Genomic DNA, 27,472 nt, shown 5'->3' on the forward strand with positions numbered 1-27,472 from the left:
TATGCAGAATGTCCCATTTCACAAGTTCAATAATGTATACAAATCTTTTGAAAACAGCAGGTCTGCAAGCTCACAATGCATTGCATCAGGACTGCATTGCAAGCTGGTAGATCGGCTATTTTCAAATAGCCGAAGTAGATAAGGCTAAAGTGGTTAATGCATGTTTTGTAATAATAGAAATAATAAAAACACAGAATCTACTCTACAAAGTATAGTGACTAAAGTTTTCAAATAATTGAGGTAAAAGTACAATATCTCTGCTGTCCGGAAGAAACCACCAAAAAGAAAAACAGGTTTTTGGTTTCAATATTTTTTTTAACCAACACACAGACGTAAAGGGTGTTCAATAGCACTCCACCCATCCATCCATCTTCAACCGCTTATCCGTAGTCGGGTCGCGGGGGCAACAGCTCCACCACAGTGTTCCAGACGTCCCTCTCCAGAGCAACATTAGTGACTTCTTCCTGGAGGATCCCGAGGCATGTTTCCTACAACTGCGCCTTGGTCTCCTCCCTGTTCAATAGCACTGGCGTTGCACTTTTAACACTGGAGTTAGGCTTCCGCCGAAGCACTTTTTAATACATTCCATTGGTTCAATATTTTCTTTTTACAGACGTAAAAGGTGTTCAATAGCATTGATTTAAAACCTCCAAATGGAGTTAGGTGGTTTCTTCCAAACAGCAACGATATATGAAAAGAATCTCAAAATCCTACTTTAGTACATGTACTCAATATAGGCTACTTTGTTACTTTCCACCACTGACTGCTAGTGTTATAACAGCATTATTAGTCGGTGTCATATGAAATGTGGATATTTATTTTAATTACTTTGCATCAGGTTTGATGGAGAATCCATTGGTCATCCACCAGCTGAGATGTAATGGTGTTCTGGAAGGAATCCGAATCTGTAGAAAGGGCTTTCCAAGCAGAATCCTGTATGGGGATTTCAAGCAGAGGTACAGTACAGAATGGAGGTTACAGTTGGACTAATTTAGCATGATGCATCATCAATCATTAAAACACATTGAAATTAATGTAAACCCTGGCTGGAGCAAACCAACAACAAAGTGGTGAATTCTAGTGTTAATTTATTAATAATGCACTGTATCTATAAACCTGGAACAGGTGCAAAGTGTTGAATGCCAGAGTAGGGGTGGAGGAAAAAATCGACTCACTCAAATATTGCGTTTTTTTTATGTCACGATTTTTTTAATAGATTTTAAAGTTCTGAATCATTTAAAAAAATATCTGAAAGACTTACTGACGTTAATTAGCAGAATTGAAGTGTATGATTCAACTTTTCTTGGTTTATATTGTTACAATATAGTAAGAATCGCAATATAAATCGAATCGGCAGCCTATAGGTATCGAGATTGTATCAAATCGGGAGGCAAGAGAATCTGTCCCACCCCTAAAGGCCAGTGTTATTGTATTAATGATGTTACTGTACTGTATCTGTAAACCTGGAACAGGTAGAAGCCGGCGACATTCCAGTGTTAATGTATTAATAATGCGTCTATATGTATAAACAGATACAAAGTGCTGAATGCCAGTGTTATTCCTGAGGGTCAATTCATCGACAACAAGACGGCGTCAGAGAAGCTCTTGGGGTCCATCGACGTGGACCACACTCAGTACAAGTTTGGCCACACCAAGGTGCTTTACATGTGCTCGTTTTATAATCTTACACTACTGTAGCAAGAACATAACAATGTTGTAGAGATATTATAGTATATCTACAGTATACTGTGCGTGCGTGCGTGCGTGGGGTGGATACTTAGTTTAGACTAGTCATTATTTTGTTAGATATTTAATGTTAGGTTTAGGTGTGCTGCCCCGTGGGAGGTTAGGTTTAGGGAGAGGGTTTGAGATAGGTTGTAATTGCCTAAACTAAGTACTGCACGCGTTTTTTAACCTCCTAGGTGTTCTTCAAGGCTGGCCTGTTGGGGACCCTAGAGGAGATGAGAGATGAGAAGCTGGCGAGTTTGGTCACAATGACTCAGGCACTGTGCAGAGGCTATCTCATGAGGAGGGAGATCACCAAAATGAACGAGAGAAGGTACAGAGCACGTTGTTGTGCTCAAGCTGTCACTCACTGTGTGCGTTATCCTATCAAAATATCGTAGAATGCCGGGGCTCCACAGTCATGGCTGAGGGAAGTAGGGGTTGGGGGGGGGGGGGGGGGGGCTGGAGCACAAATAATAATAATTTTAATTCAAACAGATTTCTGTTACTAGGCCTAATATATATGCTGTATCACAGTATCTGCGCCTTATCGTTGTTAATTGCCTGTGTCAGTTTGCTCATGCGAGGGAAGGTAAAAGCCACTTTTCTGAGTGAAAATGCGCAAATATGCACGCGCATTTTGCGGCGTGCGGCGCCGCCACCTCCTACTGTAAATATCTTCCCGTAGCCATGGCTCCACTGATTGTGTTGTGTCGCGTTGCGTTTGTTGTGGTGTAAGCCAGTGCTTCTCAAACATTTTCATGTCAAGGACGCCAAAATTAATATGAATCCATTGGACCACCCTCATCTGAAGATATCTTGTGCCATCCACGGACACGCATAGAAGATTTGCGCGTCAGTTTGTGCTAGATCTGCTATTTCTTTGTGAAAATGTGTGCAAATCTGTGAATATATATGTATTTTTCAAAGCTCATATCTTTGCGTCTGGGGGTCCCTGGCACAAAATATTTTCGAGACGGGGGATTCGCTGGAATCAGGTCTTAATGGGTTAGCCCACTTTGAGAACCCACCAGTGTTGTTTTCGTCGACTAAAACTAAGACGAAAAATGCTTGTCGACTACCTTTTTTCACTGACAAAAAACAAATGGAAACTAAATTAAAACTAATAAGCTACGATGACTAACACTAAGACTAAATATAGTGACAATTTCCTCGACAAATAAAAACTAGACTAAAATGTTAGGAAGAGACTATAGTGAAGTGAACAAGAAATCAGTACAGTACAAGTCATTTTACACTTGGTTGCATGCTGAAAATAGTTTCAGTCAAAAGTTTCAGTCAAAGGACTATGACTAAACTAAAATAGAAATTTGCTGCCAAAAGCAACACTGGAGCCCACTGATCTAACCAGAGAAACCCACTTCTCTGACCAGAGAGTCCATCTTCGTCGTCCAGTACAACATCCGCTCCTTCATGAACGTCAAACACTGGCCATGGATGAAGCTCTACTTCAAGGTCAAGCCCCTGCTGCGGAGCGCCGAGACGGAGAAGGAGATGGCCGCCATGAAGGAAGAGTTCGCCAAGTGCAAGGAGAGCCTGGCCAAGGCCGAGGCCAAGAGGAAGGAGCTGGAGGAGAGGATGGTGTCCCTCGTCCAGGAGAAGAATGACCTGCAGCTGCAAGTGGTGGCGGTATGTTGATTTATACCATTTTGGGGCGGCGGAACCCCTTTTGGTGTTAGCATGATGTTGTGCTTTAGCTATTGAAAAATAGCAGATCTACAAGCTCATAGCGCACCACCAAGTGGCGCGCTACGAGCTTGTAGGTCTGCTATTTTTTGAAAAATCGAAGAACGACTGACGTAGAAACATGGCTTTTTCAGAAAACTGTCAGGATGTAGAAGACATTTTTAGAATCTGATCTCAGGTCAGAATGGGTGCAATGAGTTTGGAAAGGATGGCTGGGTGGGTAGTGGGGTTGGCATCCAGAACCGGAGGTGTATGTAGTATACCCGATCCAACATGGAGGAACCAGAATCGGTTCCATCACATTAAACGGAAGCGTTAAGCTTCGGACCGTTTTTAACCCACCCCCTGCCTGGAACGCAAGTAACGCAAATAAATTAAATTCCCCGTGCGTGCCACGAACGCATTTTGCGTTCTATTGGGGTCCCCCCGTTATATGAAAATGTCATCTCTTACGTGCACATCAATGTTACCCCCGAACCTCTATCTTTAAAGACGTGGCCACAGCACGAAAAACAAAAACACCATGCACAAATTAATGAGTAACCTATTGAATCCGAGTCAAAACAAGCTAAGACAACACTGACAGCCGCAACCGCAGAGAGAAAGAGACGTGGCCGGCTCCCGGCACACACACACACACACACACACACAGTCACACACACACTGTGCTGTGTCAGAGAGACGAAACACGTTGCCCAGGCATGTGCGCGCACACACACACACACACACACACACACACACACACACACACACACGGCTCGCCTCTCACCGAGTTGTGTCTCAAAGAAAATCGCACTCGCACCATGGTGATCTCAGCTCTGCGCAGTATACACGCGCACACACACACACACACACACACACACACACACACACACACACACACACACACACACACACACACACACACACACAGAAGCACAGCCCCCACTCCACACTCCCAACAAAGCGAACGCGTGGTGTCATATTTCAAGTGGACGGTCCTAAAAATGCTGCTGGATAAGATTGAGGTCCCCCCCCCCCAAGCACACACACACACACACACACAGGAGGTGTGAGCGAGCAAAGAAAGTGACAAAAAATGTCCCTGATTGCCTCCATCGGTGTCAGTTGAACAACAGAAGCAATGTTTCCTTACCTGAAAAACGTCTCGGAAAACGACTATCCATGTGAAAATGCAAATCAAAACTTTTTTCCCTCGTCCAAGATTGATCCGAAGCCATCCCATGTCCACTGTCCACGTGCAAAATGCATATAAAACTTATTTCCCTCATTGTCAATCCAACGATCTCAGAATAAAAGTATACAAATTCTCGCATTTATTTGCGTGCATGCATGCGCGTCCTGCCCTGAGTCCATCTCCACTCTCCAGCGAGTCTATCAGACTGATAATCCAATCCATGCAACCAGATCCACCGTGCACAAACAATGCACGTATTTCCTCTGTACACCGTGCACAATGCAAATAAAACCCTCGATATTGTCCAATTTGTCATCAAACGATTGATCAGAATAAAACTTTCTGCTTTTCATGCAATCCTGTCTTCATCCCTGCCTCTTCATCGAGTCTAGGGGTCTGGGGTCTAGAGGTTCACCAACAAGCTATCCGATTGGTTAAACCTTTCCAACAATGGCATGGTAGCCGGGCAACCGGCAGCATGTCCGGTGTTGCCAGGCCTTGTGATAGAAACAAGCAACAAGGTTCATGAAATAATGCACATAACATACAATCAAATGGCTTTATTGGCATTAGAAACGTAAATATTATATAATGTAAGTAACCAATAACCAAAGGAAGTGATTCAAAGTTGTATTATGTTTCTAAATTAGTATTACGATTCCATTGTTTACATACTTTTGACGATTGCGATTGGACGGGGGTTGCCAGGGCTTGTGAGTGAAACAAGCAACCAGGTTCATGAAATATTGCACAGTGTTCTAGACGTCTTTTATAAGTCTTTTAGACGTCTCGCGCACGTGTTGGTGCGCGTTCCATCTGTAAGTGTGTGAGAGTCCATGCTCAATGTGACTGTGTGTTGTACTACACCGCCATCTCATGGCCACAGTGCCACAGTGCAATGACATGAGTGCACCACCATGGTGTGGCCATGAGATGGCAGTGTATTACATGCAATACAGAGTATAATTCAAATCAGCTATTTGAAAATAGCAGATCTACAAGCTCACAGCGCGTCTGACGTGTTGTGAAAAGAGAACCCCTTTAGGTTTTTTTTTTTTATTATTTTATTTTTTTTCTTTATTTTATTTTCAATTTTTTTCAATTTTTTTTTTCAATTTTTTTTCATATTTTTTTTCATATATTTTTTTTTTTATTATTTTAATTTTTTTTAATTTAATTTTTTTCCTTTCATTTTTTTTCCTTTCATTTTTTTTTTTTTTTTTCCTTTTTTTTTTTTTATTATTATTTTTTTTTTTTACCATGCTGCATTCAGAGCCTCACATGTACATAGTGGAACATAATGGAATAGTGTTCTTTTTTCCACATTAAAGTAAACAAACGTATCTTTAATTTGATATATGGCTTGAATATGTGGCCATAGTAGAAATTCTGAAATTCAGTTAGAAGCTAACTGAATCTTCAGATCGCTATAACTAAAAATACTGGATTTCGGACTGTGTACCACCATTTATTCAAGTGTTGATATCTACATAACAGAACATAGTTATGGACTCAGTTTATTTTTTCCATGAAAGCAGACATGACAATCCTCCTTTTGAAATATTCCGTGTCATTGGAGCCCCACCAGAGATTATTCTATACATTTCTAAAAGTAGGGGATTTAACATTGGCAGGACCAATTGGCATTATAAAGACAGCCTGGCGGGAAATGTGTTAAGAGGGTTAAGGATATTGGAACCGGTACAGATCAGAGAGACGGAAGGAAGGAAGGAAGGAAGGGGCTCCATGATGTCATGGACACTGGGCTCACTTATTTCCTGGACTACATGCCCTCCCCCTATCCACAAGGAGGAGCAGTGAACCAAAGCATTATGGGAATTGTAGTCCAGGAAGGAAGTGAGCCTATAGTGTCCATGACATCATGGAGCCCATGGACACTTTGAAATACTAAAATATTTTAAAACACCATATTACCCACGTATAAAAACCCCAGGAAAGTGTTTCTTGTCTCCCAAGCGTCACTAAAATAAGATCTGGTTGCAAAAGGAGTGAAGTGGCCCTTTAATCAAACCCTCTAAAACAGCGTTGTTAACATGAAGCTTCATGCAGGACAACGAGGGCCTGGCGGACGCCGAGGAGCGCTGCGAGGGCCTGATCAAGAACAAGATCCAGCTGGAGGCCCGGGCCAAGGAGCTGAGCGAGCGTCTGGAGGACGAGGAGGAGATGAGCTCGGAGCTGACCGCCAAGCGCAGGAAGCTGGAGGACGAGTGCACAGAGCTGAAGAGGGACATCGACGACCTGGAGCTCACCCTGGCCAAAGTGGAGAAGGAGAAGCACTCCACCGAAAACAAGGTTCGGAGGAAAAGAGGGGGGGTTTCTTGGTATATACCCGGGACTTTAAAAGAATATGTGTTATTATTATTTTTGCTGAAGATCCAATTCAGTGGTTCTTCAACAGGTTTTGTTTTGTTTAGTTTTTTCAGAACACGGACTCCTTAGCTGAGAACGAGATGAAGCAGGGATCCCCCCTTCCCCACACACACACACACTGTATACACACTATATATTGTAGGGCTGCGAATCTTTAGGTGTCCCACGATTCGATTCGATTCCGATTCTTGGGGTGACGATTCGATTCAAAAACGATCTTTTCGATTTTTCCGATTCTCGATTCAAAAAAGATTTTTTTTCGATTCTAAAGCAGTTTTTTTATTTTTATTAAAAACAAATAGAATAAATAGAATTTTAGCATGATCTACTCCAGTCTTCTGGCATGAAAGCAGAGTACATTTAGTAAAAAGCTTGTATAATTGTAAAGGTTTTATCAACTGAATGATTTAAACACACAAAGGTTAAATCCAAGAGTAAGAACATGTCTCATTTATTTAGCTTGCACAAATTTGAACCAGTACAAAAGTTACAAAATCTCTTCTCACTCAATACCAGAACAATACATTAGTATTAAAACAGGTGTAAAATAAATACAATTGGCAGGCTTAGCTTAGCTGGTAGTAAATGCACTATGCAGAAACCCAGGCCATAATGCATTGCATGCACAGGTACATTTGTGCAAAAAAAAAAAAAAAAAAAACGACATCGGACATCATTAGAATCGCGATTCTAACTCGAATCGATTTTTTTTGACAGGCCTAATATATTGTATCAAATGATGTTGCAGTTTAAAAAATGTCATAGCTAGCTGCATAGACTTATGTATAGCATTGTGTTGGATTCATATTTTCGGCTAACCACAAAATAACAAGAATGACTCGGTCATTACTGCCAGGTGCAACAAATGCATGTAGCGCTCGTTTTTGTTCGTATACTGTATCTGACGTTCTTTTGTTGGTTCACTCACTGTGTTTTGTTATGGCTTTCCTCTAGCTCCAGTTAGCTCATAGCATTAGCTTCTGTTGCCACTCGCTCCGCATTGCGGCGTTCAGAGTAGGCCTATCCGGGTTTTTATGCCGTTCAGATGGGTTTTATGGGTACTGTAAGTCTCCCATTGGCTTAAGAGGCATCCTAGAGGTGGCCAATCATGAAAAAGTGTCCATTGCAGTCATCTTTGCGGTCGACTCGTCAGTATTGGTGCGTGCAAAATGTAGTCCAGGCGCTTTTCAAGCACCTGGCAAAGAAGTTCCTTTCACACAAATAGTGTAGTACTAGTAACTCTAGGGATCCCCCTGTTGAAGACCCCCTGTTGAACACTTGGTGTAAGCACTATGTTATGCATTAGCTATTGAAAAATAGCAGATCTACAAGCTCATAGTGCGCCACCGAGTGGCGCGCTACGAGCTTGTAGGTCTGCTATATTTTTTTAAATCGAAGAGCGACTGACGTAGAAGACATTTTTAGAATCTGATCTCGGGTCAGAATGGAAAACTGTCAGGATTTAGAAGACATTTTTAGAATCTGATCTCAGGTCAGAATGGGTTAATGTGAGAATGAATGACTTCCCAAATCATCCCTCAGGTGAAAAACCTGACCGAGGAGCTGTCGGCCCTGGACGAGAGCGTGGTCAGGCTCACCCGGGAGAAGAAGGCCCTCCACGAGGCCCACCAGCAGGCGCTGGACGACCTGCAGGCGGAGGAGGACAAGGTCAACACGCTGGCCAAGGCCAAGCTCAAGCTGGAGCAGCAGGTGGACGACGTGAGTCGGCTGACCAGTCGTCTACTACGGTGGTTCTCCACATTTCTTTTCAGGCCGCGCCCAAATAATCCTATTTGAACTGGGGACACGGTTTGTTTACTTGTGTGAGAGTGAGAAAACAAATGTTCCACATTAATAATCATCATCTGGCCAAATATAATTCCCGGCCCACAGGATGAGAACCATTGGTCTACACAAATAAAGATGAGTTAATAATGGGGGAGTCGAAAAGAGCTTGTCTACTATGAGTGACAAACTGAAATCTAGATTCAGGTCGAGGTTACAGAATGCAACATAATTCGGTGCTAGTTCAATCAATGGAGAGTGTAATAATAATAATAATGCTATGATATGTTTCAATACTGTGATGTTACAGCTAGAGGGCTCTCTTGAACAAGAGAAGAGGCACAGCATGGAGTTGGAGAGAGCCAGGAAGAAGCTGGAAGGGGATATGAAACAGGCGCAGGAATCCATCATGGACCTGGAGAATGACAAGCAGCAAAGTGATGAGAAGATTAGGAAGTGAGAACACACATCATTTAAATGGTTCTTAACACATTGTTTTTGTTATGCCTGCTTCTGGTCAGACATAATTAAATACATGCTTTTGGGAAATGTAGTCTGTCTGTATAATGTTTGACATTATATTAGCAATTGAATTAAGTTTAATTAAGGAAAGACTATGTTAACCACATTGAACCAATTACATTTTGTCAAACTTTATCAAAATACTGTCAAATGTGGTCTACCGGTATGCTCATCTTTATAGGAAGGACATTGAAATGTGTCATCTTCTTGGGAAAATCGAGGACGAGCAAGTGCTTGGCATTCAGCTACAAAAGAAATTTAAAGAGCTTCAGGTATTAAACAAATCACATCTTAAAAGACAATTCATCCTGGCATCTTCACTCCAGGAGGTCCAAAGGGACCCTTTATGGGAGAGTGTAGTGTACAAATGGAACCGTTCCATTTGTACATTCTCTGAGTTACAGATCCGGTCCAATTTGGACACCCGGTGGTCTCCCAGACAAAACGTTCCCAAACAGTGGGTCTGGTACCCGGCCATTTGTGTTGGTGCGCTTGTCCATTTCTTATGCATTGCGACTCGCAAGTAAATATCTGCGTATTTTTGCCATTTAGTTAATTTTGTTTTTATTTCAAAATATTCAAATAAATAAATAAATAAATAAATAAATAAATAAATAAATAAATAAATAAATAAATAAATAAATAAATAAATAAATAAATAAATAAATAAATAAATAAATAAATAAAATATAATAAATCCCTTAATTTGAAAAAACTAAATGTTTGAATGCTGACTGTGCTCTCGGGGGGGTGGGGGTTGTATACCATGTACCGTCGCAGGCTCGCATCGAAGAACTGGAGGAGGAGATGGAGTCTGAGCGTGCCGCCAGGGCCAAGGTGGAGAAGCAGAGGTGTGACCTCTCCAGGGAGCTGGAGGAGATCAGCGAGAGGCTGGAGGAGGCCGGCGGCGCCACCGCCGCTCAGATCGAGATGAGCAAGAAGCGAGACGCCGAGTTTCTCAGGATGAGACGGGACCTCGAAGAGTCCACGCTCCACCACGAGGCCACCGCTCAAGGTTTGTTTTATGGTTTTTTGGCCATTTGGGAATTATAGCATTTAAAATGTTTCCTTTCAGTTTAGTTTCAATTGGTTTGCTATTATGTACAGTGTGCTTTAGTTTAGTTTAAAGTTTTTGAAAAGGCAAATCAGATCTACAAGCTCATAGCGCGCCACTCTACGAGCTTGTAGGTCTGCTATTTTTGAAAAATCGACTGACATAGAAACATAGCTTTTTCAGAAAACTGTCATTTTCAAACAGACATTTTTAGAATCTGATCTCAGGTCAAAATATATTTATTGCCCAGGCCGTAGCGTAACGGTCTGGGCACCGGACTGGTAATCCAGTCGCAGTGTGCCGCGGGTTCGACTCCCGGACCCGACACGGCCTTTACTGCATGTCATCCCCCCATCTCTCTCCCGTTTCCTGTCAGCCTACTATCTGTCCCTTCAAAAATCAATAAAAGGCGTAAGCCGCAAAAAAAATATCTTAAAAAAAAATATATATATATATATATATTTATTGCATTTTTCTTTTCTTTTTTACAAACAAACAATACAACAGAACAATACATAATACATCAGACAATACAATGACTTAAAAAAAACTAAAAAACTAAACAAAAACATACAGTACATGCATATATAAATACAATATAATAATATAACAACAAAAAAGTTAGTTTATTCTATGTTTGTTTTCTTCGTGTACCGTAATATAGGGTCGAGATTCAAAAATAATAAATAAACGTTTTCGATCTACAAGGCGACAATTTAGGCTTAAAAATATTGCAAGATAAGATTTCATATCCGTGAACAAAAGCGAGGGCTCACAACTCTCACTCTGTAATGCTCAAGGTACATTTATTCACAATCACAGCAGGCGTCCTGGTCTTTCTCAGTTTGCCTCAGCCAGCACCAAGACCGTAGGATGTGCGCTATTTTATTATTATTATATTATATTATATTATATTATATTATATTATATTATATTATATTATATTATATTATAATTATTCTGAAGATTTCATATCCACCCAACATCTTAGGCTAACAGTATGTATGAAATATTGACAAAACGCATTTTGACAAAGACTCAAATCTAAGTACGTTTTCTCTACGAGTTCAGTTAGTTTCACTTAGTTTTGTAAACACACAAAACAGTTTGTTTTTTGTAAAGTCACATATTTTGTATTTAAATAAAATTTCCAATTCTATTTTTCATTATTTTGTTAGTTTTAGTTAACTATAATAACTATAATAACCCTGCACTCTGGTTTGCTTAGTGGTAAAGTGCATGCCCACCACCGTCCACTCACAGTAAACAGTTCTTTGTATTGAGTTTGTGCTTGAAATGTACTGTAATTCTGCAAACTGCAAACGATAAATACTTCAATTAATCAATCAATCAAACCACGGAGGTTATATGGATATGGATCCGGCTTTGTCAAGCGTCTATATGAACCCAATTGGCCCGTGTTGTTCTGGTGAGGGAAGGCTGGTGGGGACCGTGATAAGTGTCATTGCACTGATCTGGGGTCAGTGGGGTGGCACCATCTGTCAGCAGGGACGTGCACACATATACATCAAAGGTGGCTTCAGCCCCTGCCCTTTTACCCGTCTGTAAAACAACTGCCCTTTCCAGACCACAAATGCAGCGTTTACTAATGGTGAAAGAAATGCACATGCCCCTCCTTTGAGTCCTTTCCATGCCATGCCAGAACGGAGCATTCAGGAGAATTGCTTTTCCCCCCCCAAGTCTCCTGAACTTGAACACAGTATTTTGCGTTGAACAAATTTGTTTAGAAATCCATGTCGTATACACCGCATCTCCACTAGCTAAAGAGTGCAAGGTTGTGCCTGGGAAACAGCTGATCTAGAAGCTGCGTTGTGAGCTTGTAGATCTGCTATTTTCGCTATTTTAGTCCAAAAGTGCCCTCTTACGGGATTCCAGCCCCTGCCCCTCTAACACTCTCTGCACGTCCCTGCCTGTCAGCATGGAGTGTTGGGCGGGAGGTGTAGAACGAAGGCCCTACGTCCTCCTGGTGGGGGTGTGTGGGGAGGAATTAATTGGCATCACGGCAAAATTGGTGAGAAAATAACTGGTAAAAAAGCAAAATAAAATGGAATACAATAACCCTGCTTACCGCTGCAGCTCTGAGGAAGAAGCACGCAGACAGCGTGGCTGAGCTGGGAGAGCAGATTGACAACCTGCAGCGCGTCAAACAGAAACTGGACAAGGAGAAGACTGAATGCAAGATGGAGATAGATGACCTGCTCAGCAACATGGAGACTGTGTCCAAAGCAAAGGTACAGGCTGATGGTTCCGTTTGGTTTAAGCAAGGTGACTAATGATTAATGATTAATTGTCATCCAAATTATAATAATTATTGTGATTAACGGTTTCATTGAGTTTTGGCATTGAATAATTTATAATTTATACTTTTATTCTATTTTATAATAGCAGAAATAGCCGGTCTACAAGCTACGATCTGCTATTTGAAAATGTATGAAAATTTTTCAACATGGAAAAGATTAGGGCGATTAGGACAAAATAGTTGCAATTATCTCAAATGATTGCGATTAAACGATTATGTAATAATTGTGACAGGCCTATAGATGTTTTACTTTATCGTTCAAATGAATGGCCAAGGCCTCATTCACACGTACCAAACACCAATCAAGCAAATGTTTGGTCGTTTTTTTGGGCCACCACAATGCTTTTCCAGTGGGAGTCACATGGTTTAGGTGTGTACGAGGCTTCGTATACACCTACACAACGAATGTTCAGTCCGTGTGCGATGTCTGATTGCGGTTTGATTGCTGCTCCAATTAATCTTCAATGGGAGTCACATGGTTTGACCAAACATTTTTGTTTGATGAGGGAGGAGCAATCAGCAATCAAACACAAATGTTTGATCAAACCATGTGACTCCCATTGGAAAAGCATTGTGGTGGCCCAAAAAAACAGCCAAACATTGCTTGATTGATGTTTGGTACATGTGAATGAGGGCTAAGTGGTTTTCAATCTTACCAGTGTGTGAATATGAAGTTTACAATTTACAATTTAGGCATTTAGCAGACGCTCTTAATCCAGAGCGATTTACATTAAGCAAGAACAAAAAAGCATGGGAATACATCACATAAAAAGCATTTATCATGAAACATGCGTAAGCTAAGAACGTAACAGTGGAATATCTATATAATGAAACTTTACATATTATAAACTATACATATATATACTATACTATGCTATACATATGTACTATGACGTGCTATGACTACATACAATGCAATTATAGTGCTGTCTAGTTCCAAGTTTCCAATCCAATGCTTGGTTGTCAGGCCAACGTTGAGAAGATGTGGAGAAGCACGGAGGACCAGTTAAGTGAGCTGAAGGCTAAAAGCGATGACAGCATTCGCCATTTCACTGACATCACTGTCCAGAAAGCTAAACTCCAAACTGAAAATGGTAATTAATTAACAACAGTTATACTGTATATATACATATATATGAATTGGATAAACCTGTTTAGTAACACGAACAGAATTTCTCATAATCGATGATCCTTGTTTCATTCAGGTGAACTTTCTCGGCAGCTGGAAGAGAAAGAATCCCTCGTGTCTCAGCTAACGAGAAGTAAGCAAGGTTTGGCTCAGCAGGCTGAAGACCTGAAGAGATTTGTTGAAGAGGAAGTCAAGGTACACGGATTGTTTTTCCAGTGCCATGTTCATCTCAAGAACACTGATTTGACCATAAATGGTGGCCATTTTTTTTGTCAGTCTTTTGAGTAAACCTTTGTTTAGTTTTAGTCATATTTAGTCATCTGAAAAGTTTTTGTTTTAGTCTAGTTTTAGTCGACTAAATATCATATAATATTTACATATACAGCAACACCGTCCGACAGGTGAAACCGACTAGCTAATGGGGGGCCATTTGAAAACAAAGGTGGCTTGCTGTGTTTGGCTTCAACAGAAATTTGCAAGCACTGCAGGGCTGCCAAAGTATCTTTTGTTGTTTTTGTTCGCCCACATCTTTCAGAAGCCAGACTGGGCAATATCTCAATTGACTGGGCCTGTGCCCGAGTGGCCCAATGGACGCTATACTCTTGATTTTTATTTATTGGCAATGACGAAATTGTCAATATATTGTGTCTTTTCGTCATCATAGCTTCGTTTTCATTTAGTTTTCGCCAAAGGTAGTCGACGAACATTTTTCATCATTATAGTTTAAAGATGGAGTGCCGTGATTTTTTTCCACCCTAAAACATGATCATCAGTTATTATTGTTATATAAGGAGGTATACTTTTTTCAAAAAAGTGTACAGTATTTGTTAAAATGTTGTTTTTATGTGGGCACGCCCACCAGTTCATTAAGTATGCCCGGTTTGCCTGGTGGGCGGTGATGGGTTGGTGATCCACCTGAACTGAAGCACCCACAGCTGTAGTTGTATGATAAAGGGGGAGGGGTTAGGGGAGGGGCTGATAGTGTGACTGTGACTGACCCGTTTGACTGTCAAGGGTTCAGCCTCCAGGAAGAAACCCTTAAAGGTATATTCAGTGATTTCACTTAATTCAAATATCACTTATTTTTTTGTTTTGTTGTGATAATCCTCTCTACTATAGAGTGTGCTGACCATATAAGGAGTTCCTCCCTGTGCCCAGTTAACCCCTGGGGGTCAAAGAAACCTAATGTTTTTTGAGTGAAATCACTGAATATACCTTTAATACACCATTGCACATAAAAGCGACTCCAGGGTGTCTAATGTAGTACTGTCACCTCATAGACACATGAAAAACTGGAAAAATACAAAGATTGTGGCACTCCATCTTTAAACTTTTTTCCCCACTGGTACAGGCCAAGACCTCCCTCGCCCATGCTGTGCAGTCGGCTCGTCACGACTGCGAGCTCCTGCGAGAGCAGCTCGAGGAGGAGGTGGAGGCCAAGGCGGAGCTCCAGAGAGGCATGTCCAAGGTCAACGGCGAGGTGGCCCAGTGGAGGACCAAGTATGAGACCGATGCCATCCAGCGCACCGAGGAGTTGGAGGAGGCCAAGTAATACATTTTCTTTCTTAATTAATGATGTACGTAGCTTGTCGGAGTTAGTTCAGCCAGGTATACTCGAGGGGTATAATACGCTGCATTACTATGTGGGTGTATTCGGTGTTATGCAAGACCCACATGTCAAACGCTGCATTCTTCCTGCGTTGCTTCTGCATATGCGTTCCTGGTTGTTGTGGTTTGCTCCCTTCGCCACCCCAGCACCACCGGTGGACTCTGCTATTAGTTCTGTTCCACATGGTGGGGGTTGTTATTGTATATCTACCTTCCTGTGGTGCTTAATGTTTAATGATGGTTGTTCAATTGTGCCGAGCAGGGAGAAAAATGTACAGTAGCCGAACGCCAAGATTAAATATTATATCCACACTTATTATGTTATTATATTCTCATTCTATAATAAATATTTGTTCAATCTAGACCACCCACATGCACGACAATCCGTTCAATACTTACATCAAAAAATAAAAACTTTGTAAATCTGCTATTTTCACTTCCGTTGAAGATTGACACTTAATCAATCAATTAATAATCATTGCGATTTCAAAAGGGCTTTTTAAAACACGTTGACAAATCTAGAGAAACCTTATCTTATGGGGCTACCCTCATGGCACGAGATATGTTGGGCGACAGGCGTCCGCGGCCAAACGTTTCAGAACCACTGGATTTAAGAGTCATACGTGCTTCATAAGATATTCCACCGTAGGCTACATAACACCAAACATCATGTTTTTCCAACATTTTGCTCCGTTCATGTTGTTCATATAGGAAGAAGCTGGTGCAGCGTCTTCAGGATGCAGAGGAGATGACGGAGGTAGTGAACTCTAAGTGTGCCTCTCTGGAGAAGAGCAAACAGAGACTCCAGGGAGAAGTGGAGGACCTGATGCTCGACGTGGAGAAATCCAACGCCTGTGCTGCTAACCTGGACAAGAGACAGAGGAACTTTGACAAGGTACAGTAACGGCAGTAGTACTGTACATAGAAACCTTTCAGATGTGTTGGATATCCCATTTTGACCTGAGATCAGATTAAAAAAATGTCTTCTACATCCTGACAGTTTTCTGAAAAAGCTGTTTCTATGTCAGTCGTTCTTCGATTTTTCAAAAATAGCAGACCTACAAGCTCGTAGCGCGCCACTCGGTGGCTATGAGCTTGTAGATCTGCTATTTTTCAATAGCTAAAGCATAACATAATGCTAACACCAAAAGGGGTCCCCGCCACAAAATGGGATATAGAATTAGAAAGTAGAAACAACATATTTGAAATCAAATGCTTGTTTCAGGCTCTTATGTATTTTTCATTTATTGTATTTTCATCATGGGCATAAAAATCTATCTGCCCCATTAATTTGTCTGATATTTGTTATAGATTCTATCCGAGTGGAGACTGAAATATGAGGAGAGCCAGGCTGAGCTGGAGGGTTCACAGAAAGAGTGTCGTTCTCTGAGCACGGAGCTCTTCAAAATCAAGAACTCGTACGAGGAAGCTCTGGACCACCTCGAAACGCTCAAGAAAGAGAACAAGATATTGCAGGGTAAGATGTCGAATATCGTCATGATATTCCCATTTCCTATTCCCATTTCCGAATGAGAATATTTTAACAGGGTTTGGAAACGGTCGTGCGTGGACCATAGACTGTAAAAAAAAATATGGACAAAGCGTTCTCCGGGTCTGATATGGACGTAAGATGAAGCCAGTCAGTCCTTGAATTGTAAATCGCCATCTTTCTAGATCCGTTTGGGCCCAGCTGAGCCATTGGCTGGCCCAGACAACGAGACGGGACTTCCCCCCTTCTTCTTTGTTGGTTTTTATTTGACTCGAACGGGTGGTGGATTCCGATCATAGACTGTAACGGTAGCCACGCCCCTCAGAACATACTCGACTTTATGGTCATTTTTTAAATAAATGGGACCATAATTTTCCAAAAAGAATATTATGACATGAGAAATGAGACTTTAAACTAGTGACTGGAAACAGAAAGTATTCATGACCATGTTTATTAAGGTAATAGAGTCTAGGTGAAGTTGGGCCCAAATACATGGACCTCTATGGAGCTATGGGGTTTTTTGGGCCCAATGACAGCGCCACAACAGGCCATTATATGAACTTTCAGGAAGTCCCGATTTCCTTAGTGGCTTCACAAAATATCTGTCTGACTGGACGTGGACTCATCATCGTGGTCACCATTTCTCATTTCCCGTACAGAGGAGATCACTGACCTCGGTGATCAGATCGGTGAAACTGGGAGGAGCATCCATGAGGTGGAGAAGGCCAAGAAGACGGTGGCGAGTGAGAAAGCAGAGATTCAGAGTGCTCTCGAGGAAGCCGAGGTGTTCAGATCTATAGACTCTGCATGTGTGTCGCTTTGAAGGAAATCTCTTTACAGCGTTGTACCTTGTTGTGTACCTTTACACAAGACTCCTGACCACCATGGCTATGTTACAAATACTATAATAACATACAGTATATAATGTAAGGAGTGAGTCAGTAAGACACCGAATGTACTTGGAACACACTAAATATTATCCCACATTACTGTAGTATGTAGTGACTGACCTCTCCCCCACATTTACCGCCAACAAATGGTGCTTTGCTTTCGTTAATGAAGTGTACATTGTTCGTATGCATGCATTCCGGGTAAATTGCAGTAGACTACTGTGCACAGTCGACTGCGGTATATATTGGCCCGGCGACGTGGAACACCTATATTTCCGTGTGTATTCCCAATCTCAGGCCTCTCTGGAGCACGAGGAATCCAAGACCCTGCGCGCGCAGCTGGAGCTCGCCCAGGTCAAGGGCGAGGTGGAGAGAAAGCTGGCGGAGAAGGAGGAGGAGCTGGAGCAGCTGAGACGTGGCGGCCAGCGGACCGTCGAAGCCCTGCAAGGCACCCTGGAGGCCGAGATCCGCGGCCGAAACGACGCCGTCCGGCTCAGGCGCAAGATGGAGGCCGACATCAACGAGATGGAGGTTCAGCTGAGCCACGCCAACCGCCAGGCCGCCGAGGCCCAGAAGCATCTGAGAAATGTCCAGACGCAGCTGAAGGTGAAAGGCTACACAAATTGATTTCCTTGCATGATTTGGCGATCTGTGTCGCAGCAAACCGTGCGTCCACGTAACTGCTCACGTATAACTTAGGGTGCGGTCAATAGCATCTTTGGTGCTTGGGGACTGCTCCTCAGCAGTGGTGGAAAGTAACTAAGTAATTTTACTTGAGTACTGTACTTTTTTTTTGTACAATTTTAAGGTATTTGTACTTTACTTGACTATTTCCAATTTCCAGTACTTTTACTTCTACTCCACTACATCTCAGAGCCAACATTTTTACTTTTTCTCCACTACAATTATTTGAAAACTTTGGTTACTAATTACTTTGGAGATTTTAATTTTGATTAGAAAACATACATTAACCACTTCAACCCTATACATTTCAGCCATTTGAAAATAGCCGATCTACAAGCTCACAATGCATCGCATTGTGAGCTTGTAGATCTGCTATTTTCAATAGATTTTGTACACATTTTTTACTTGTGAAATGGCACATTCTGCACAATGAGTACTTTTACTTTTAGTACTTTAAGTACATTTTGATGCCGATACTATTGTACTCTTACTCAAGTACATTTTCAATTCCGTACTTTTACTCGTGACGAAGTAGTTCTAAATTGCAGACAGTATTGGTACTTTTACTTAAGTAAAAACAATTGAGTACTTTTTCCACCACTGTTGCATGATGGGGACTGCTCTTCAGGACGCACAGCTGCATTTGGACGAGGCACTGCATAGCCAGGAGGAGTTCAAAGAGCAGGCGGCCATGTTGGAGCGCAGGAGCGCCCTGATGCAGGCGGAGGTGGAGGAGCTGAGGGAGGCCCTGGAGCAGTCCGAGAGGAGTCGCAAAGCGGCCGAACAGGAACTGACTGACGCCAGCCAGAGAGTGGGATTGCTGAACTCCCAGGTGAGTGTAGATTTAGATTTCATCATCAAGTAGGCTTAACTGATGAAATATGTCATCATCGGTTGATCTGTCCATTATCTGATTGACCTATTATATGGTCAATTAATTGATTTAGATAATACGGAGTACGATAAAATAAGGTAAGACTATATAGGGCTCCGTTTTCGTCACTGCTAAACCCCTTATCCCTAAACTTCTTCGCCTTTTTTACTATTTTGCAAAACATTTTTGAATAGTTACAATGGCCAGTCTACAAGCTCACAACATGTCAATGTAGATTGGCTAGTTGAACTATTCAAAGATGTTTTTCAAAATAGTAAAAAAAAGAGGCAAGGAAGTTTAGGGATAAGGGGTTTAGCGGTGACGGAAATGGAGCCCATAGTGCCAAATTCTCATAACATGTCATCTGCACTCAAACAAATGTGTTGAAATTGCATAATATGTTTTAGTTTAACCTTTACTAATGATGGACAAACACATGCAGAAAGACAGGCGTCTCTGCATCCACCTGCCTCACTACCAATGCATCATTTTCTACTAAATCTGAAAGTCAAAGATAGGTCCTGCTTTTGTTGACAGTCAATTCAAATTGAGTTGTCTCTTTCACTTTAGAGTAGACAGTTGTTCTGTATAAAGTTCCTTTGTAATTTACCCTGATTTATAATGTTTTGTTTGATGTATTGTTTTGTGACTGTATATTGTGTATTGTAACCTCGGCTACGTTGAAATTGAGGGCTTGCCCTCAACTGTAGAAAAAGACACAGGAAGAAAGTCTATGATGTAAAGATGACACACCCCGGAAACCTTTTAGGCTCACACTTTGAGTATAGGCACACGTCACTCTTTCACATTGAGTAGGCAGGCATCGTTGTTTCACTTTCAATAGCCAAAGAAAAAGGAACAAACACCCGCCCAGTGCAGTCCACTTCAAATGCAGTGAACCAACTTTAATAGGGAAACGGTAACGTTTCGGCCTAGGTGGCCTTCATCAGGCTATCTTTATGCTAAGTGTAGCTTTTTATACTTTCAATAGGCAGGCCAGGCATCACTCTTTCACCTTGAGTTGGAATGCATCACTCTGTTTAGCTTTCAGTACACTGCCCCTCCGCCCACACCCAAAAACAACAGCGAAAAATGTTTCATTGGATTTGCTGGTATACAAATCACGTAGGTGAGCTGTTTGTGATTCAAAGTGGAGAATCTTGCTGAAAGGTGACAAGATTTCAGGCAACAAAAGCGTTCTCTTGGGTATTGTTGAATATGTAACTGTCTTCCAGAATACCAACCTGATGAATACTAAGAAGAAGCTGGAAGCTGATGTCACTCATCTCCAGTCTGAGGTGGAGGATGCTGTTCAGGAGGCCAGGAATGCAGAGGACAAAGCCAAGAAGGCTATCACTGATGTTAGTGGCACTCAATGTGGGCATGCACACAGTCGTGCACACACGCACAGACACACGCACACACACACTATTGCATTGTTTCCTATTGTACTAGGCCTCCAACACCTGTATTTAATTCAGCAGGAGCCATAATAGGGCCAGTCCAGGACCAACTTTTTGTGATGAATTTTTTTTGATGAATTGAACAATGTGGACCCTGTTGTAAACAAGTGTAATGCTTAATTGGGTCGTCCACTCACAGTTGACAGTCTTTGTATTGAGTTCGTGCTTAAAATGTACTGTAAATTCTACAAACTGTTAATAAAGATTTCAATCAATCAATCAAAAAACTTAATCACATCAACAGTGATATTCTGGGCATGTCATAATAGGCAAACATTCAGCGGAAATAGACAAACATTCAGCGGAAATAGACAAACATTCAGCGGAAATAGGCAAACATTCAGCGGAAATAGGCAAACATTCATCGGAAATAGGCAAACATTCAGCGGAAATAGGCAAACATTCAGCGGAAATAGGCAAACATTCAGCGGAAATAGGCAAACATTCATCGGAAATAGGCAAACATTCAGCGGAAATAGACAAACATTCAGCGGAAATAGGCAAACATTCAGCGGAAATAGGCAAACATTCAGCGGAAATAGGCAAACATTCAGCGGAAATAGGCAAACATTCATCGGAAATAGGCAAACATTCAGCGGAAATAGACAAACATTCAGCGGAAATAGGCAAACATTCAGCGGAAATAGGCAAACATTCAGCGGAAATAGGCAAACATTCAGCGGAAATAGACAAACATTCAGCGGAAATAGACAAACATTCAACGGAAATAGACAAACATTCAACGGAAATAGACAAACATTAGGCAAAAAGAAGAGAAAGCGAAAGAAAAATGATTTATGCAAACTAGCCCTTACCCGTTGTGAAATACTTGCTGCCTTGTGGCCTGGACTGTGCACACATTCAGACACACATTCAGACAGACATTGTCAGAATTATAGTATGATGACGATGATGATGATGTTTTATCCAGCTCTCACCTGCACTGTCCCCTTTTGGCACAGCGCGTATAGCGTATACATCTGCTATTAAATGTCCACCGATGTACGTAACTAACTACTGTATGAAAACAAAATAAAATGCAGGCGGCCATGATGGCCGAAGAGCTGAAGAAAGAGCAGGACAACAGTGGTCACCTTGAGAGGATGAAGAAGAACCTGGAGGTGTCGGTTAAAGACCTGCAACTTCGTCTCGACGAGGCTGAGAGCCTGGCCTTGAAGGGCGGCAAGAAGCAACTCAACAAACTGGAGAGCAGGGTAATTCTCACAGGCTGTTCAGGAATGAAAGAGTGTTGTTCGTGCCATGAACATCAGATAGATAGAGCTTTATTCTGCGTTCATTTCGTCAAACTATGACGAAAAATGCTCGTCAACTACCTTTTTTCACTAACGGAAACATAATTTTAGTCCTCAAAGCTTTTTCATTTACTTTTTATATTGACTAATTATACTATACAATATACAGTATATATAGTTTGTTACAGATGACTTCAGATCCCTAAAACTATGGATCCCCCCCAAAAGTGTACGACTAAAACGAAACTATAACATTTATTGTCAAAATGAACACTGTTCAGGAATGTTGTTCATGCCAGTGAAAATGAGACAGCTCTTTATGGATGCCCTCCTTGCCAAAGGTGCGTGAACTGGAGGGAGAGCTGGATGCTGAGCAAAAACGAGGAGCTGAAGCCATAAAGGAAGTCAGAAAGTACGAGAGGAGAGTCAAAGAGAGAACGTTCCAGGTAAAAAACTGTTGCATGACGAAAGTTGAATTGGTGCTTCTGAAAAGTCTGATTTTGACTTCTTTACGAGTGGATTTTTCACAAGGCCCGGGGTTATGATCTTTAGGAGTCAAGTGGTCATACACTGACTATAGCAACGTCTCCCACACACATGGGCTGGGACCCATTCGTGGGTCGTGGACCCTTATTTTTTTGGTTCCTACATTTGATTTTCAATTCTTGTTATTATTTCAAAACATTTTCAAAATACATTCCCAAAAAAGAAAATCTTAAATGTAAGAAATTCCATAAATTAGAACAATTATTTATGAAGTTTGGTTCCTGGGCGAATATCTAATTTCTGTTTTGGGTCACCGGCTAAAACGTTTGGTAATCACTGCACTATAGCCTGCAGGCCAATCCAAGCAAAACAATAAAAATCAACTAAACTAAGTAGCCTATCAACTTTTAGAGTGGAACGCTGATTTTAGGTGTCAGTCATCATTATCTCCCTGGCCTGGACATACTGTATTTTCAGTGAAATGACAAGCGAAGACCGGCGCAGCAGCGCTGCCCAACAATCACTCCCCCCTCCATTTTGTTGCAGGCGGAGGAGGACAAGAAGAACGTCCTCAGACTGCAGGATCTGGTGGACAAGCTGCAGCTGAAAGTGAAGGCCTACAAGCACCAGGCAGAGGAAGCTGTAGGAGCATTAATATCATCACCCAACATTATTATGACACTGCATGATCACACTGTGGGCTCTCTGTTTTCGCCCATGCTAAACCCCTAAACTACTTTGCCTTTTTTTTTTACTATTTTGAAAATAAGTTTTGAATAGTTCAACCATAGATATATATATAAGAAAGCTAGATGGCTCACGCCTCACCCGCACTCTGGCCAATGGAGAGCGGCCATCTTACCTCGGGGCCACATAACATTGTGTCTGGGGCACGTACTTTTAATTAACCACAACTTATTCAGTTGTGGTTATTTTCAGCCGATTTTCGTTTGTTATAAACGTCAGAGACGTCCGCATACTTATATGCATTTATACGACGTTCATATAAAAAAACAAAATGAAGCAGATAAGCGTCCTGGATCATATAGCCACGTTGACAACGTTTGTAATAAAAATAGTAAAGAAAAAGGCAAAGTAGTTTAGGGATAAGGGGTTTAGCATGGACGAAAAATAGAGCGCTGTTTGTTTTTAATGTGGATAGTGTATTAAATCATAAATAAATACAACTTTACCGCTTAAAAAAGTGGTTAAAGTTTTATACTTTTTGTCTATTTTATACTTTGTGGCACAATAGTGTCTTGCAGCGACAAGTCGCATCTCGACACGCTGTGAGCTTGTAGATGTTCGCTGTGTGTGTGTGCGCGTGTGTGTGTGCGTGTGTGTGTCTGTGCTTGTGCGTGTGCGTGTGTGTGATATACTGTACATAGTTGTTTAAATTACTTATTTAACTTTTTCTACAGGAGGAACAAGTAAACAACCACTTGGCTAAGCTACGGAAGGTGCAGCATGACCTGGAGGAGGCCGAGGAGAGGGCGGACATCGCTGAGTCCCAGGTCAACAAGATGAGAGCCAAGAGCAGAGACGTGGCTGGCAGCAACATGTGACGGTGACGACGGTGCTCTCAAAAAACGTCAATGTTTCTTGGCTTTTAAAAAAAAGCCTGTAAAAAAAATAAAAAAAAAGGGGGCTATGTTGATTGTGAGATTAATCCATTAATCCAACTCATTTAAATCGTCCTGGTACTACATGGACATAGTGACATAACATAGTGACATAACATAGTGATTCTCAAACATTTTATGTTTATTGAAGGATCCCCATTAGAGACCATGAATGAGCCTCTAGTCTTCCGGGGGTCCTGATGTTATGTCAACGACCCCCACATATTTGGCCAAGAGCCCCTTTTTTGTTCTTACATTAGTACAGAATTCTACAACTGTCTATGTAGGTGGGGAGATAACAGTGGGGAGAGCGAAACCTATGATCTCAATACGGTATAGTCATTCTTTCTTTATTTCTATATCTGTCATTGGTGAAGTAATAGTGAAATTAAACTGGTTTATTTTTGCTTGGGAGTGGGAAGTGGGAGGAACCCCCTTGAACCTGGGCGACTATACACGAGTGTTGACATGTCTATAGTGTTGAGCTATACAATGTAAAGCCTATTTGGGCAGGTCATCATATCCATCATGCAATACCTCTTGTCAACAAGTAGTGGTCCTACTTGCCTAACCAGGATGCAGGGAGACCAACTACAGCCAAGGCCATGGTAATTATGTTGTATTACCATGCTCTACCATAGTACCATACTGTAAGTCTTGGGCAAAATAAAGTATTATACTGTATATTAATTATTAATACTATATTCATTAAAAATACTAATGGCTTGCGGATTTAACTGGACAGATCACAGACCTATTTTATAAACTGCACAAGGGAAAGTCATTCAAACCGACCTTAAATCGCATGATATTAATAAAATGGAATGATATCCTTATGCAGTGAAATTGAACAAAGCATGCTTTCTAATGTATTGGTTTTATTTATTTATCTCAACAGAAACAAGACTGAAAAGAGCAGAAGACAACATTTATGAAGATTTATGAACATATGAGTTTTTGTGTACTACTTTAATCCCTACAATGCAATGCATGATGTTTTGTTTTGTTTTGAGCTCAAGTTTTACCTGAATGGAATCACCATCAGAGTAGCCCCACAGGAAATATTAGCTCTGGTCCATAGCCCTAATGCCCTTTGCTGCCGTTGCATTCGGCAGCAAAGGGCATTAGGGCTATATGGTCCAGAGCTAAGGAAATATAATGAATAATGACAATGAACATCCAGAGCCCCAGGAACGGCCCAGGGCTCGTACTGTAGTGCAGGGGTAGGCAACCTTAGGCACGGGTGCCAACATTGGCACAGCAGAGGGTGGTCACTGGCACAAGTGTGAGAGATGATTTTTTAAATGTATATAAAAAAAGGTTTACAGTTACATTAAGTCCACTCACATCTGTATGCAAATTACATCCTGCATTAATTATAATTATAAAAATTCTACATTCATTTAGACTCACATTCATTGAACTCTGACTGGAGAGACAGTGGTAAAAATAATAATTGAGTCTAAAAATCATACATGCTGATGTGAAAGAAAATGTTTCTAAAGAAGAGAAAGAAATAAAGGTTGCTATGTGTGTATGAACAATCAAAATCGGATGGAAATGTATAGTTTGGATGTTGTCATAATTAAACGTAATGTCGATATGGCACGCCGACTATCAAGAAAATAAAGACAGCACTTGCTGTAGTGTACTCTGTGCCACTTTACTCTGTGCTGTACTCTACTGGCCACTTTAGGTGTTGCAGCTTTCCATGCTCAGACACACACAGACATACGGACGGACACGCATAGCTCTGTAATGGAGCGGAGGCTCAAAAAATAAAATAAAAATAAACAAGCCCAAATTGATTAAATCAATTAATTACTAGCTGCATTATTATCTGCGGGGGTCCGCTATACTGTAACTGCCTCTGTGTCAGTTTCAGTGCAGTAGTTTAGGTAGGAACCAAGATAATCTAAAGCGGAACTATTGTGTTCTGAGTCGTTCGTTTCCGCCTGGACATATTTGCGGTGAGCACATACATCAGCCAGACTTGGCAACACTCAGCAGAAAGATAAACTACCAGTGTCAACTACCAGTGTCGCAAGTTTCCCAGGTGAATATTGACCGCCGCTTTTGAAGCAGCTGGTAAAAATACACTACAATCAACTATCAACTCTTTATTCACACTAGTAGAGTCTAGAGACTAGACAGGTTCTCATCTAAACCTGTGGTATGGACTATGGGTAGGGACTAGCCCCTCTCGGAACCCTCCATAAAGCTTTTCTGAAATTTGGATGTCGCTTTATTGTAGGGTCCCTGTTCATAACTATATTTTCGTATGGGAATTTTGGAACGCGGACATAAATATGCTCCGTAACATTATATCTGCGGCGTTTGACGGCCTTTTTTTGTTTGAGTTATTCTGAATTCGTGAACTATAAGTACCTATACAAACCGCTGCGAATATCTCCTGTGGCGCGGAAGCCGTTAAGTATTTTTAATCTTTGTTTGACCGATTTGGTCGCTTTATTTCTTCTTGTTTGTTTACCGTTTATTGTACCGCCTCCCGGTGTGCGGTTGGCTTGTGCCGGCTACGTCCCTGCCTCTGATCTGCTCTGTCATAGCTATAGCGCCACTAGCTAGCCAGATAGGCGGTACAATGAGGTGTCAATAAACAAGGAAGGAAGAGAAGAATCAAAGCGACCAAATCGGTCAAACAAAGTTTAAATACTTAACGGCTTCCGTGCCACAGGAGATATTCGCAGCGGCATGTATGGGTACTTATACTTACGAAAAAAAGTCGTCAAAGAGCGCAGACAGGCCGCAAACATGGTGTTTATGTTTTATTATGTCCGCGTACCAGGTGGCAGGATACTGCTGGAACAGGACCCCATGGTCTGTGTCGTCAAAAATGTCAGAAACTTCAGTACCATTGGGTTCTGCTTGGAGGGCTAGGTAGGGACCATAGACTGTAAAAAATAAGGACTAGGGAGACCCCAGGGAGTCCTAAACTAAATGATTGATTTAGGAGCCAATTAAAATTAAATTAACAGCTTTGAGGATTTAACATTATACTACATGAGTACATGGGGGTCCCAGAGATGTTTATAAAATGGGGGCCGTGGCTTTTAATGCAACGGTCCTGACTCCTGACTTCTTAATGAAATTAAAAGTGTTGCCTAATGAAGTCAAGTGTGCAATCACAAAACATTCAACATTAGCATTTGGCTACTTCTGGGTAGCATAGATGCGATGCGAGTCCCGAAGTCCGGACAGGGCTGTGTGTTTTTTGTTGTGTTGTAAATGTATCTGGGAGGAGATTTGACTTGACTGAGTCACAGTCACTGGAC

The 27,472-nt window shown here is 41.5% G+C and overlaps 1 protein-coding gene across 1 annotated transcript in view; it reads left to right on the plus strand.

Annotated features, from left to right (window-relative positions):
• The window catches only part of LOC310874380 (myosin heavy chain, fast skeletal muscle-like), a 36,279-nt gene extending 12,148 nt beyond the window's left edge, over positions 1–24,131 (plus strand). The window contains exons 19-41 of the mRNA XM_083787155.1: positions 839–956; positions 1,533–1,656; positions 1,923–2,059; positions 3,120–3,375; positions 6,680–6,922; positions 8,543–8,719; positions 9,096–9,241; positions 9,489–9,579; positions 10,088–10,322; positions 12,459–12,613; positions 13,649–13,775; positions 13,887–14,005; positions 15,162–15,358; positions 16,130–16,313; positions 16,730–16,895; positions 17,567–17,691; positions 18,095–18,403; positions 19,110–19,313; positions 20,591–20,716; positions 21,862–22,032; positions 22,413–22,517; positions 23,104–23,199; positions 23,979–24,131. Coding sequence (XP_083643281.1) covers positions 839–956; positions 1,533–1,656; positions 1,923–2,059; positions 3,120–3,375; positions 6,680–6,922; positions 8,543–8,719; positions 9,096–9,241; positions 9,489–9,579; positions 10,088–10,322; positions 12,459–12,613; positions 13,649–13,775; positions 13,887–14,005; positions 15,162–15,358; positions 16,130–16,313; positions 16,730–16,895; positions 17,567–17,691; positions 18,095–18,403; positions 19,110–19,313; positions 20,591–20,716; positions 21,862–22,032; positions 22,413–22,517; positions 23,104–23,199; positions 23,979–24,122 — 3,755 coding nt within the window. The 3' untranslated portion in view covers positions 24,123–24,131. The remainder of the gene's footprint in view (positions 1–838; positions 957–1,532; positions 1,657–1,922; positions 2,060–3,119; positions 3,376–6,679; positions 6,923–8,542; positions 8,720–9,095; positions 9,242–9,488; positions 9,580–10,087; positions 10,323–12,458; positions 12,614–13,648; positions 13,776–13,886; positions 14,006–15,161; positions 15,359–16,129; positions 16,314–16,729; positions 16,896–17,566; positions 17,692–18,094; positions 18,404–19,109; positions 19,314–20,590; positions 20,717–21,861; positions 22,033–22,412; positions 22,518–23,103; positions 23,200–23,978) is intronic.
• The last annotated feature ends 3,341 nt before the right edge of the window (positions 24,132–27,472 follow it).

This window comes from Protomyctophum parallelum (genome assembly GCF_964188405.1).
Source record: "Protomyctophum parallelum genome assembly, chromosome: 17".
Lineage (NCBI taxonomy): Eukaryota > Metazoa > Chordata > Actinopteri > Myctophiformes > Myctophidae > Protomyctophum > Protomyctophum parallelum.